Genomic DNA, 14391 nt, shown 5'->3' on the forward strand with positions numbered 1-14391 from the left:
AAGTTCCTGAATTCAATTCCAGCACGCTTAATCTGATTTAAATACTGGATACGAATTCTTAACTCAAATTAGGCCAATAAATTTAGTTCGAAATCTAGTGAAGGAACCAGTTCCAAAAATCTAGCTCCAAAATTTAGAAGTAGGATTCAGTTTCGGAGTCAAAGTTTTAAATTATGAATCCGTATTCTGAAACTAAATTCCAAAACTACGTTCTAAAATCAAAATTTGAGGCTTCATACCACGCAGAAGATCTGATTTGGCTGCTGCTGATTGAAGATGACTCGCTTAGTCTAAGACTACCTCAAAACTGTCGTCGGGGTGCGAAAAAGGTAAGCAAGCATGATGAGTTTTTCTACTTGCTTCCAAAAGAAAATTTAGAAAATTTTGTTTTTGAGTTGTTTGTGATTATCTCACGCTGTTGAAAATTTAATCGCAAATTCCTGATCATATTTCCTATAGCTTGTAGAAAAAATTATGTTGTTGGGTTAAGTACAACAAGAGATATTCACGGTTAATTTCTACCCATTCTGGTGCGGGGTAAATTTTGAAACGGCTCCCCATAGTAAAGAAAGTTGTATTCACGACAAAAGATTGGAAAAAAGTGTCAAAACTTGTCGCCAAGAAGTCTGTACGGAATTTAGTGAGGAACGTTCGCAAGAAGGTGCGCCAGCTAGTCTACAATGGTTAAGTAGCAAACTGTTTTATTGAAATTATCATTCAATGCAAATGTTGGTTGCCTTGTACCACGTCAATATCTCGAACAACCCAATGGGGCTGCTCGCTCTAGTTTTTTTTTAATCTGAGTGAAGGGGAAGTCATTTTCTACAAAAAAAAACCGCATTCCGTTAAATTTATTGGCAAAAAGACGGATAGTTTCCGTACTACTTTAGGCTGTGAACCATTTCGCGGTTAATTTTAATTTTTGGTTAAAATCCGATACTTAAGTGGTTATTTTGTGTCGAGTAGTTAAACTTAACTAAAACTGCGACCCATTTCAAAGTTTGACGGGTGGAAAGTTATTTGGGTTTATTTTGCACTGGAAATAACTTTGACTAAAGAATTGATATCAGAATTTTCTGTACAAGATTTTTTTCAGTGTCGGAAAATAACCATCGATCTGTAAAAAAAAAACATGCTTTCGAGCAAGGTTATTTTTGACAACATCAAAATAACCACTCGAGTGTCAGATTTCAACCAAAAGTTAAAATTAACCACGAAATGGTTCACAGTTCGATTTTGATTTTGTTTGACAAGAAAACCATTTGTTTCAGCACATTTTCTCAAAAACTGAGAATCCTGAACTTGGGTGAGCCCTATTTAGAGCCGATTCCCAGAATTTGAATAATTTGTGATAAATTGTGAGTATAAAGAAAGTTTCTCGTGAAATTAATTCCCAATTAGTAAATTGTCAAAGTTTCCCATTCTCCTTGTTTCTAGTTGCAATCCTAACGGTTTTAATCTTAACTATTCATCATCTGATACGATACTGACGATAATGGATACCCATCAGAAGTTCGGTTCCCTCATCTTCCAGGAAATCTATAGTAGAGCCGGTCTCTCTAAAATTCACACTAAGCCAACCGGCGAGAATTCCAACTTTCCCAATCTCGATTGAATATAGTTGACTAATTTGTTTGTTTATGCCTTTTTCCGCAGACGGAGACGGCTTGCCCGACGAGGGAAATCATTGTTTCAAATTTTTCAATTAATATGCAGATTTGTTGTACTGGGCAAGTGAATCTGAATTTATGAATCCATAAAGCATAAAGTTGGTCCCATGCTGGATATGGTTGTTGATGTGTCAGTTTGTGTGCGAAAGTGAGAGGAAGAGATTGAGTTCATTTGTGCCAAGAACTCGTTTGTGTCGTCGGTACACACTGTGTTCGGATGGGGATAAGTTTTAACTAGTTTCTGGTGCTCGTGCGGATTTTGGTGGGATTTGGTGATTACATTTGCCAAGTGTGAAAAGCAACCGTTTTCCGTTCGCACAGCAGGAGGCAGGTTCAGTCTGATGTCCGCTTTTATTAGCACAATCCAACAGCCAGAAAAATTGAAACAAGTTCGTACAATTGTAGAGTTTTACTAACAGTTGTCTTTATTTACAGGTCGTCGATAGAGTTTCTCTTTAAACACTATAGCGTTGGAGCCTTTTGTTTTTTTTCTTATTTCGAAAGAATAGAGCTTTGAACTGACGAAGAAACTTAAAAATTGAATTTTTCATACCAATTCGATTCGATGATGCAATCAGTATTATAGAGTTTCAATTTTTTTATTTTGTTTTAAAATAACTTGATATCACTTTTCGATTTGCCTCTTTCTAAAATATACAATTGTGTTTGCTTGATTTTTTTTTGTTGGTATTACACTTCAAATTTAGTTAGTTTCTGGTTGATTATTTACAATTATGTCTTACTTGTTTGTTGATCATATTCCACTGTCGATTTAATAACTGTACAGTACTTTTTTCATTTAGTAATAAGCGTAGTTATTGTGTTTAATCTGTCATATAGGAAAGAAAATGGCTGAAACCAAAACATCACTTCTCGTAATTGTCAACATCGAGAACACTTAACAGGAGTTCTTGTTTTGTTTGTGTTTATGTTTGTGTGTGTATGTGTTAAAACTTAACGCTGCTTCATCGAGCTTAAGGTAATCAACTTTATAGAACAAAGCTTTGTTTTTTTCCTAATCCTTATCAGTAATCATCTCTTACAAACTGGTTCTAAAATATCTAAGCTGTCGGATTTTATTTTTCCTTTGATTAGAAAAGCTAACACAGGTAGTCAATCGAAAAAAATGCGAAGGCAAAATGCATTTTAGTCCCACGGTTTCCACGGAAACAAACACGTTCAAACACTGGAGGAGATGGCCCTGGTTAGTTTTATTCAGTTACTTCGTTTGCTGGTTTGACAATTTAAATGTTTCCTTTGTTTTACAATGTTCCGCTACAATGTGGCCGGCCTACTGTTTTTTTCTGGATTTTGTTGGTTGCTGGAGCTGTCATCATGTTTTAACTGTTTTTCAACTTCCGTTCTTTGGGTTTACCAACCGACGATCGTCGTAGATCCGGAATGGCTAGAGAAGCGGCGTTGGCTTGGGATTCTATGGTTACCACCGGAACTGATAACCTGTCATCCAGTGGAACCACACTTATCAGATCGTCTCAAACGTTACCGACTGGGTCTTTGGTTTCTGAAAAGATGAATAATGACGAAGAAAAATTACTGTTAGCAAATATTCGTTAGAAGTTTGATAAGCTAAATCTAAATATTTTCCCTAGTCAATAAATTTGATCAAAACCAGAGTCTGTCAGAAATTTGCATGCTGGCAAATGGACTTTGAATGAAGTTGAATCGAGGTTTGAACCAATCGCCTGCCAGTTAACTGATAGATAAAGGAACTATTTGTCATACGGTTGGTCATTGATGGCTTTCAATTTGCTAACGAACGATATTCGTGCGAATGAAGCACGGAGGACATCGTATTCCAGACATACGGAACCCGTCTAGCATTCGGCGTACGTCTAAACGCATAAAACAGCAGCAGAAGCGGCAGCAGCAACAAGAGCATCATCAACTTGCCCGGTTGATGAAGGGATTATTTATAGTCCTTTCATCAATCAAGTGAAAACGATAGAGCAGAGCGATATCCAACATGTAGCTGTCAGAGAAGTGGAAGCGCAAACAGCCTCCTTTCCGGCACCTTGTGAGTGGCACATAAATGGCTACTCGAAACGGTCGTCCTATTGCTGCCTGTCGCTCCGTCTGCGAGCGAGCTCTTGCAAAAGTAGTGGAACAATCGTGTGTGAGTGGTTTTAAGAACCGAAATCCTTCGAATATATCAACTTTTGGGCTACGAGTCTAACGATGGAAGCATGTCAAGTCATGTCAACCCTACTTCAAGGGCCTCTTGCGGTAGCTGCTATATGACACCGTTCTGAGTTATGCAAATCGAAAACAAATATTTTGCATAAATTATGCTAATTCCAGTAGCTTTCCGTGGTTGAGCGACTGCCTTTTGAACGTTTTTTTTTCGTACGTCTTATCCTGGTATCCCGACGTGGTTACCATCCGTTTTGCGTTTATCCTCAAGTTTGAAAGTGCAACAGATTTTTTCTACGATTTATTTTTGCCCGAAGCAGATTGCATCCCACTTGGTTCACTATTTAGGTGGTTATTATCCTGTTGAAGCAGGATTGAGAATGGCGATATGATTGATCTGTTGTGCAGATGGCAAGCTTATCAACTATCGGGTTTGGATGGACGGTAAAATTGTTCGAGAAACGGAAAAATGATGTCGACTTTCTCGGAACATGATACTGTGACAGAATAATCTCTTTTGCCAAGTTTATGCAACAAACCAGTTGCATAAAATATTCGAACATGTGGGGCAGCAGGGACTATGTCTAAGGGCTTGACGACCCCTCCCCCGGCAACTGCGAGTTGTAGGGCTTGCCTAGGATGCGGTGGGGTTTGGCAGTGGGCTCTGCTAATCCTCTACAAAAAGCTGCATGTATCCGCAAGCAAGTCCTACCAAAGCGATCGTGTGCCGCTCAAAGTGCACAAGCCCAACGGGAGTGCCGACTCGGCACGTTAGGACTAACGCCAGTGAGGTCCTAACTATGGCATACTGGCTACCATACCATCCATGGATACGATACGGTAGATCGGAATATATAGAGAAACTAGGGCTGACAGCTGCGGTATTCTACTCCTTCAGTAAAGCAGGGTGGAACCGGCTTGAAATGGCGAGTAGGCTAATGCCGCAGCTGCCTTCCGTCCCATAAAACCGTGGCAGGCCTTATGGCACGCCGTCTCACTTTCAGCCACCCGGTTGGGATGACTGGGTGGAAGTAGGTTCAGATGCCCTTTTCCTGATTTGCGCTGATCCGGCTCTGAGCGTAAAGCCAACCCTCGCATGGCCTCACTGCACCGCATAGGTAACCATGGGATCATGATAGCGACTACTTTCGGCTGGGTTTGACGGTAGCCATAAGGGGGACCCATATAAAACATGAGTTCTACATCAACAACATCGGCGTCGAGTAAGGAGGTAAACCCTTTCGCAAGAGGGGGTTTGAGGAGATCTCCATCCAGAACGGGTGCGAGAGAGAAGAGCGAGGCAGTAGCTGAGGAGACGAGTGACAGCAATGTCCATGTCAAACCAGCGAACCAGCCTGAGTCCCAGGAGCAAGGGAAGGAAATAATCAAGCCGAGTATGACAGCGGTCATAGATCAACTCGACGCGATTATTGAATTCGCGCAGGAGAAATCCAACATCAGCAAGGAGCTGAAGGCGAACTTGCTGAAGCTACGTAAAGCCGTGAACGTAGCTAAAAGGGACCAAGAGGCGTTGATAGTGCGGCTAGAGGGTGGCGGAAAGTCGGAGAAGTGTTCTCAAACAGAGCCCTTCACCTTCGATACCGACAAAAAACAGGAGGCGGTCGACTATGCGCTCCGGCTCACGATTGAGCGGAATAAACAGCGCCGGAAACGCGCCAGGGATTCTCCAGGCAGTAAACGCCTGACTCCCAAGGCCAAAAGGAGCAAAGACCATGGCGGAAATGATGGGGCGAAGGAACGTGGCGAGGGGCTCAACCCAAACCTCGGCACTCGAACCCCGGATCCGAGCCATGTAAGCGAACCCGGCGAGAATCCATGGGTGAAGGTCGCGAAGAAGAAAAAGGTCCCAAAAGAGGCCGGGCCCATTCCCGCGAGGAAGGCTAGGGACAAAGGAGAGGCTTTGTTGGTTAAGGCCGACAAAGAAAAGTACGCCGATGTGCTCAAGGCCATGCGGAGCGAGGCAAAGCTAGCCGAGCTTGGCAAAGAGGTTCGCAGCATTCGTCGTACGAAGACGGGAGAGATGCTGCTCGAGCTTAAAAAGGGAGCTCAGGGCGGAACGGAGCTTGTTGCGCTTGCCCAACAAGTCCTGGGCGATACGGCCGAAGTTAGAGCCCTACGTAACGAGGTTGCACTCCAGTGCAAACGGTTGGACGAAATCGCCACCGCAGAAGAACTTGCCATGGCCATCAAGGAGCAAGGAGGTGTGGATGTCTTACGGGAATCCATACGCATGAGGAAAGGACCACAGGGCACCCAGATAGCTACATTTAAGCTATCGGCCACGGATGCCAATAAGGTCCTCAAAGTGGGCAGGCTAAAGGTCGGATGGTCGGTATGCCCAGTGACCGCTTACCAACCGCCGGTGGTCGACATGTGCTTCAGGTGTTTCGAACCTGGCCACAAGTCGTGGAATTGCAAAGGCCCAGACCGGAGCAACCTCTGCAAGCGTTGCGGCGGCGAGGGGCACAAGGCGTATGCATGCGAAAGAACGCCACGTTGCATGCTATGCGCGAGCAAGAAGAAGGCCACAAACCACGTCATGGGCGGACCTACTTGCTCAACAAGTGGAGGGAGTAAAACAGCATGCAAGTAGTACAGCTGAACCTAAATCACTGTGCAGCTGGCCAGCAATTGCTGCACCAGTCAGTGACGGAATGGGGCATTGATGTCGCGATTCTTTCGGATCCCTATCACACACCGGTAGATAACGGGAACTGGGTGTCTGACGAAGCCAAGACGGTGGCGATCTTGACGACTGGTCGATACCCAGTGCAAGAGGTGGTGAAAACACAAGCGGAGGGAGTAGCCATAGCTAAGGTAAACGGAGTTTACTATTGTAGCTGCTACGCACCACCGAGATGGTCAATAGACCAGTTCACTCGGATGGTCGACATGTTGACCGCAGACCTGGTGGGTCGGAAGCCGGTGGTGATAGCCGGAGACTTCAACGCCTGGGCAACGGCTTGGGGCAGCCGCTTCACCAATAGGAGAGGACAGACGTTACTGGAGGCTCTCGCCAAGTTGGACGTCGTGTTAGCGAATGATGGACTGAAAAGTACCTTCCAGCGGAATGGAGTCGAGTCGTTTATCGACCTGACTTTCTGTAGTCCCGGCCTAGCTGGAGATCTTAATTGGAGAGTTGACGATGGCTACACCCATAGCGACCATCTAGCCATTCGCTACACGATCGGCCAATTGGCGAGAAGCACAAGGAGGAGAAATACTCCCAAAACTCTAGCGTGGAAGGTGGCTAACTTCGACCGCCAAACGTTTTGCGCTGCCCTCGAATTAGAGGAGAACAACGCGAACCTGAGAGGGGACGAGTTGGTCGCTATCTTGTCACGGGCGTGTGACGCGACCATGCCTAGAAAGGCTCAACCGAGGACCAATAGACCACCGGTCTACTGGTGGAACGAGCAAATTGCACGCCTTCGCGCATCCTGCCTCAGGGCTAGAAGAAGGATGCAAAGAGCTCGATCAGCGGAGATGAGGATGGAGAGGAACACGGCGTTCAAAGCGGCGAAGCTAGCACTAAACAAGGCCATCAGCGCAAGCAAAAGAGCCTGTTTCGACAAGCTATGCGAGGGAGCCAACTCCAACCCATGGGGCGATGCCTACAGGATGGTGATGGCCAAAACGAGAGGGGCGCTAGCACCCCCTGAACGTAGTCCGGCGAGGTTGAAGGAAATCATAACGGTTCTCTTTCCCCACCACGACACGTCCCCCTGGCAGCCAGCTCCGCTACCAGCGAATGAAGTCGTAAAGGTGACGAACGAGGAGTTGCTCACTGCGGCAAGATCGCTCGATACAAAGAAAGCCCCGGGGCCAGACGGTATCCCGAACGTGGCTCTAAAGGCGGCTATAATGACAAAACCGGACATGTTCAGGGAGGTCATACAGAGATGTCTGGACGAGCGTATGTTCCCAGACATTTGGAAAAGACAAAGGTTGGTACTATTACCGAAACCTGGGAAACCCCCAGGGGATCCTTCGGCGTATAGACCAATCTGTCTGATAGACACTGTGGGTAAGCTCCTTGAGAAAATCATCCTCAACAGGCTAGCCCCCTTCATAGAGGAGGCAGGAGGACTGTCTGGTCAACAGTACGGGTTCCGCAGAGGCAGGTCGACGGTGGACGCCATAACATCGGTGGTAACCACGGCGGAGGTAGCTATACAGCGCAAACGACGAGGGATCCGCTACTGTGCGGTAGTAACGCTAGACGTCAAGAACGCGTTCAATAGTGCTTGCTGGGCAGACATTGCTGATTCCCTACTTCGACTAGGAGTACCGGAAGGGCTGTACAAGATTCTGGAAAGCTACTTCCAGAACCGAGTATTGCTCTACGAGACCGACGAAGGCACACGTAGCACTCCAATCACGGCTGGAGTACCACAGGGATCTATCTTGGGCCCGATCCTGTGGAATATAATGTACGATGGAGTACTGAGGTTGAGGCTCCCTCCGGGTGTCAAGATAGTCGGGTTCGCGGACGACGTCACGCTGACAGTCTACGGCGAATCCATCGAAGAGGTCGAACTGAGTGCATCACACTCAATTTGCTTGGTGGAGGACTGGCTGCGTAGCAGGAAACTGCAACTCGCGCACCACAAAACAGAGGTGATGGTGGTAAACAACCGCAAATCGGAACAGGAGGCGCTGGTACATGCCGGAGATTGCGTGATCCCCTCCAAGAGATCACTGAAGCAATTGGGTGTGATGCTTGACGACAAACTCAGTTTCAGCAAGCACGTTGAATACGCCTGCAAGCGCGCATCAACAGCGATCGCGGCGCTCTCCCGTTTGATGGCCAACAGCTCGCCTGTGCGCTCCAGTAAACGAAGGTTACTGGCTGGAGTGGCAGTTTCGATCCTCAGGTACGGCAGCCCGGTATGGGCGTCGGCACTGAATGTGGAACGCAACGCACAGATGCTGGAGAGTACGCATAGACTGATGTGTCTTCGCGTAATCAGTGCATACCGCACTGTATCGAGGGATGCGGCCTGCGTGGTTGCAAGCATGATGCCTATCGGCCTGATAGTGAAGGAAGACGCGGAGCGCTACAGCATGCGAGGAGACAGGAACGCCCGTAGGGCCTCCAAAGCCGCTTCTCTACGCAGATGGCAACAAGAGTGGGACAGCTCAACCAAGGGCAGGTGGACACATCGGCTCATACCTAGGGTCTCGAGCTGGTTAGATAGACCTCACGGAGAAGTGAACTTCGGCCTGACGCAATTCCTCACAGGCCACGGGTGCTTCAGATGGTACCTCCACAGGTTCGGCCACGCGACATCCCCTGTATGTCCTGGCTGCCCAGACGAGATCGAGACGGCTGAACACGTCTTGTTCGCATGTTCCCGTTTCGCGGCTCAAAGGAGTGAGCTACTGGAGGCATGCGGCAGGGACACCACACCGGAAAACCTGATCCAGAGAATGTGCCACTGCGTAGAGAACTGGAACGCAGTGTCGACCGCGGCATCCCAAATTGCGGGCATATTGCAGCGGAAATGGAGTGCGGATCAACGCGTACCGTAGTAGGCTCAAGAGGGATCAGCGAATAAACGTCGGTCCGGGAGAACCTTCTTCGTCGGGAAGCTCTTCGTCGGAGTAGTCTAGATCCATCGTCGGGGACTAGACGAGTAGTACGTAAAACTGCTAGGATCGTCGGGGCGCCAGTGAACCGGAAGCTATCCTCCAACCGGAATCACTGGATCGACCCAGGCATCCTCTCGGTCGGGCGTTGACGGGTATCGAAAGCGTCGGTTTCGGGAGGGCCTCCTTCGTCGGGGAACTCTCCGTCGGTGTAGGCTAGATCCTTCGGCGGGGGCTAGTCGAGTAGCCGCCACAACACCGATTCGAGTCGTCGAGGCGCCAGCGAACCGGAAGCCATGCTCCAACCGGAATCGTGGGACCGACCTCGGCACTCCATCGGGTGTCCCGTGTGGTGTAAGAGACTCGGTGTCGGGAGATTCTCCTTCGCCGGGGAAATCTCCGTCGGAGTAGTCTAGATCCTTTGTCGGGGACTAGATGAGTAGATCGTCGCGTGATACCGATAGGATCGTCTGAGCGCCAGTGAACCGGAAGCCACGCTCCAACCGGAATCATTGGATCGACTTAGGCATCCTTTCGGTCGGGTCGTAGACGCGTACCGTAAGCGTCGGTTCGGGAGGACTTCCCTCGTCGGGGAACCCTCCGTCGGTGTAGACTAGATCTTTTTGGCGGAGACTAGTCGAGTAGTTCCGCGACGTAGCACCAGTTTTGGGTCGCCGAGGCGCCAGTGAACCGGAAGTTACCCTCCAGCCGGCATCACTGGACCGACCTCGTCATCCAACTGGTCGATCTCTCGAGAGCAGGATGCTGATCTACATTCTGCGTAAAACTGGAAAGGGTGCTGTGAGCACCAATAGCCTTCCACCCCGAAGTAATACCTAGCGGTGGTGCCGGGGAGGTAGGGTTGGAGATCCAAGGTGTTTTAGTGGGTAGTTCCAATCAACAGTTGGGTAGTCCTGTGGAGAGTCCCACACTCCGTGCGTAAATGCATTTCACCTTGTAAAAAAAAAAAAAAAAAAAAAAAAAAAAAAAAAATATTCGAACATCTAGAAGTGCAGGAAATCTGTTTGAAAAATTGTCATTTATTTTACGCATCGGAGATACTCATAGGAGAATTTAACTTTACGTATTCTTTGTGGCTTATGTTCAACTGCTAAGTGACATAGTTGTGCACTATGAGCGTTCGTTTTGAAGACGAACTACTTGTAAAACAGCTCTTCATTTCTTGCTCTCTTCTATTCTTTTTTTCTTTATGTCTCCCTTTTTTCGTATTTTCATTGCCTCCTTAATAAATTTTCTTCCTTCCTTATACTGCTTTTTTATTTTGTCTTCTTCTTTGTATTTCTTGGTTCTCGTTTCTTCATTAAAGACTGTCCCAGAAAGTATGGACGCAACCAAAAACCGCTGCCATTTCGCAATGGTTCAGAATCTGTCAATTTTTATGGCTGCGTCCAGTTGTTTACACTCATCTCTAACCACTTGTGCAGTTGTTTATTCGTTTTCATTAGTTTGTTTCGAAATGCGTAGACTTTCAGCAGAACAACGTCAAAAATTGCGTGCAAATAGTGCACAGAACGCGGACTGTCACTGAGAAAAATAGCGAAAATGGAAGGAGTAAGTGAAAAACCCGTGCGAAATGCAATCAGGAAGTTCGGTGAGGATAACACCGTTGAGAATAAACCGAAAACGGATCGAAAAAAAGGTCATGGTCCCTCAGTTAGATAAACGTATACTGAAGGCGTTCGAGCAAAAGAAGTAGGTTTCAGTTCGGAATGTGGCCAAACAAGTGGGCACTTCGAAGTGAAATCTTTTTCGTGCTAAAGAACGTTTGAATCTTCGAACCTATAAGAAGCAGAAAAAACCAAAACGTAGTCCGAAACAAGAAGCATCGATCAAGCCGAGGGTTCGAAAGCTGTACAATACGATTCTTGCTGTAAATTTGAACTGCATAATCATGGACGACGAAATCTACGTGAAACTCGATTACAAATCCATGCCGGGACCACAATATTACACGGTGCGAGAAGGGTAAGTGTTGAACCAGTCCTAGACATTGATTGAAGTCGAAAAATTTGGTAAGAAAGCTATGGTTTGGCAAGCAATTTGTAGCTGCGGTAGGATTTCGAAACCCTTCATCACAACTGCTTCAATGAACAGCGAAATATACATCAAGGAATGTTTACAAAAACGACTTCTACCCATGATTCGAAGCCACAAGGATCCTGTTGTCTTCTGGGCAGTTCTTGCTTCTTGCCACTACTCGAAATCAACGGTAGAACGGTATACTACCAAAAATGTCTTTTTCGTCCCAAAAGACATGAAAATTTACCAAATTGCTCCAACTCCGACAAGTTGAGGAATTTTGGGAATTAACGAAGGCACATCTTAGGAGGCACAGTTCGAAAAAGATTGGAAAAAAGTGTCAAAACTTGTCGCCAAGAAGTCTGTACGAAATTTAATGAGGAACGTTCGCAGGAAGGTGCGCCAGCTAGTCTACAATGGCTAAGTAGCAAAAGTTGAGAATAATATTCTGTTGTTGTAGTCTAATATTATCAGTATATCGAATAAAATTTGAATATCTAACACTTGTGAATTATTTACAGCGAAATCAAAGTGTGTCCATACTCTCTGGGACAGTCTTTATTTATAGGTAAGTAATTTTTCGTTCATATACAATATTTTTGTTTCTTCTGTTTCCCTTCTTATTTCATGTTCCATCTATTCTCTATTTGTGCGTTATCACCCATCTTACCTATTTTGCGTTTTCAGTTCTTCTCTCGCATTTCTTCTTTCTTATATTAATTTTCTTGTTTCTTTTGCAAAAAAAATATCTTTATTTCATATTTTGTTTTTGTTCCCTTTTTGCCTTTCTCATATAGAAAGGCAATCACTGTTAAAACCGACATTTGAACCTAGGCCAAAGGGGCCGAATGTCACATACCTTTCGACTCAGCTCGGCAAACTGAATAAATGTCTGTGTGTGTGTGTGTGTGTGTGTGTGTGTGTGTGTGTGTGTGTGTGTGTGTGTGTGTGTGTGTGTGTGTGTGTGTGTGTGTGTGTGTGTGTGTGTGTGTGTGTGTGTGTGTGTGTGTGTGTGTGTGTGTGTGTGTGTGTGTGTGTGTGTGTGTGTGTGTGTGTGTGTGTGTGTGTGTGTGTGTAGATTCAAATGAAAGGTCTTATGGCCCCATACAAAAATCCTGAATTCCATTTGGATCCGACTTCCGGTTTTACGGAATTACAGCGTCATATGCACAAAAAAACAGTGAAAATAATGTCACTCACTTTTTCTCGGAGACGGCTAAACCGATTTTCACCGTCTTAGATTCTACTGAAAGGTTCTAGGATGCCATAAGAATATTCCAGTTCTGCAAGAACAATTTTTTCATTAGCTATCTTTTTATATTATATATATTATTGGCTAGTGAATTTCTCTAGTTTGCAGACCGTGTGAGTATGTAAACAAATAAACCATTGATAGTCCCATGAATGATTTGCTAAATTTCGCTTGTTCTTTCTATTGTTATTTTCTGAATTATTCGGTCTCTTTTCTTCTAATATTTTTTTCTGTCGGTATAATTCATGTTTTCTTTTTGCCTTTCTCATATAGAAAGGTTACGCAATCACTGTGAAAACCGACTTTTGAACCGAGGCCCGAGTGTCATTCGACTCAGTTCATTGAGTACGCAAAATGTGTGTGTGTGTGTGTGTGTAACGTTTTTTGCACTAACTTTTCTCGGAGATGGCTAAACCGATTTTCACAAACTTAAATTCAAATGGAAGGTCTTGTGGTCCCATACAAAATTCTTGAATATTATTTGGATCCGACTTTTGGTTCTGGAATTAGGGGGTAAAATGTGCAAAAATTGTGAAAATAGGCGCATCAACTTTTTTCGGAGATAGCTGAACCGATTTTCACAAACTTAGATTCAAATGAAAGCTCTTTAGATTCCATACAAAATTCCTGAATTTCATTCGGACCTAACTTCGGGTTTCGGAGTTATGGGGTAAAATGTTCAAAAAAAAAAAATGTAAAAATAAGTGCACCAACTTTTCTCATAGATGACGCGACCGATTTTCACAAACTTAGATTCGAATGAAAGGTCTTTAGGTTCCATACTAAATTCCTGAATTTCATCCGGATCCGACATCCATATCCGGAAATATATTTTAAAATCTGTTAAAAAATGTATATCATCATTGAAAAGGGCAAAAAAACTTATCTAAATCGACCTCAAATCTTCATCAATTGATAGTTTTTGTCAGTAGACGGCCAAACAAACCAATTTCGGTTATTCTTTCAAGAATCGAAGAAAATATATATGATAGTATGATTGATATGAGAAAGGCATTATTGCACCACTAAATGGATTAAAACAGGTTTTTTCATCATCTAACGTTCGTTCAACTTTCTTCTTTCTGCTGTTCTATTTTTTTTAATTTTATCTCTCTTCTTTCATCTCTTTTTTTCTCTTTTCTTCTTGATATTTTTTTTTCATTTCGTGTTTCATCTATTTTCATTACTTATTTTTCTTAGTTGTTTTCCTTCCTTTTTCTTCATTTTTTTTTGTTTGATCTTCCATCTTCACTTTTCCTATTCCTCTGTTTCCTATTTTATCGTTCAATATATTTTTTTTTTCAAAATTTTTTTTTCATTCTTTGTCTATCTATTTTTTAAGGTTTTCTCTATTGTTTTCGACCTCCTTTATTCATTTTTCATCTTGTTTTCTTCGTTTTTCGGTTTTTCTTTCTGTTTTTATTAAATCTTCTCTTCTTTTTTCTCTCTTATAGTTTCTCTTTTCTCTCTTGTGTTTTTTTCTTCCAATTCCTTTGTATTTTTCTTTTATCGTTTAAGTTTTTTTGAAATATTTTCTTTTTGTTATTTTTCTGTCTTTTTCTTGTTTTTTTTGATGTTTTTGCTTCTCGTTTTTCTGTTTAGTTTTGAATCTGTCTCTTTTCTGCTTTTTTCTTTCTTTTCTTCTTTCTTCTTTCTTCTTTCTTC

At 44.3% G+C, this 14391-nt stretch overlaps 1 protein-coding gene across 2 annotated transcripts in view; it reads right to left on the reverse strand.

Moving 5' to 3' along the window:
• Nucleotides 1-2064: 2064 nt before the first annotated feature.
• The window catches only part of LOC131431423 (potassium voltage-gated channel protein Shaw-like), a 254602-nt gene continuing 242275 nt past the window's right edge, over nucleotides 2065-14391 (reverse strand). For both annotated transcript variants that reach the window (XR_009229674.1, XM_058597123.1), the window contains one exon: nucleotides 2065-3192. Coding sequence is in view for 1 of the 2 variants with exons in the window: in XM_058597123.1 (XP_058453106.1) it covers nucleotides 3164-3192 (29 nt within the window). In the remaining variant the exon portion in view is untranslated. The remainder of the gene's footprint in view (nucleotides 3193-14391) is intronic.

This window comes from Malaya genurostris, chromosome 2 (genome assembly GCF_030247185.1).
Source record: "Malaya genurostris strain Urasoe2022 chromosome 2, Malgen_1.1, whole genome shotgun sequence".
In the NCBI taxonomy this organism is placed as follows: Eukaryota; Metazoa; Arthropoda; class Insecta; order Diptera; family Culicidae; genus Malaya; species Malaya genurostris.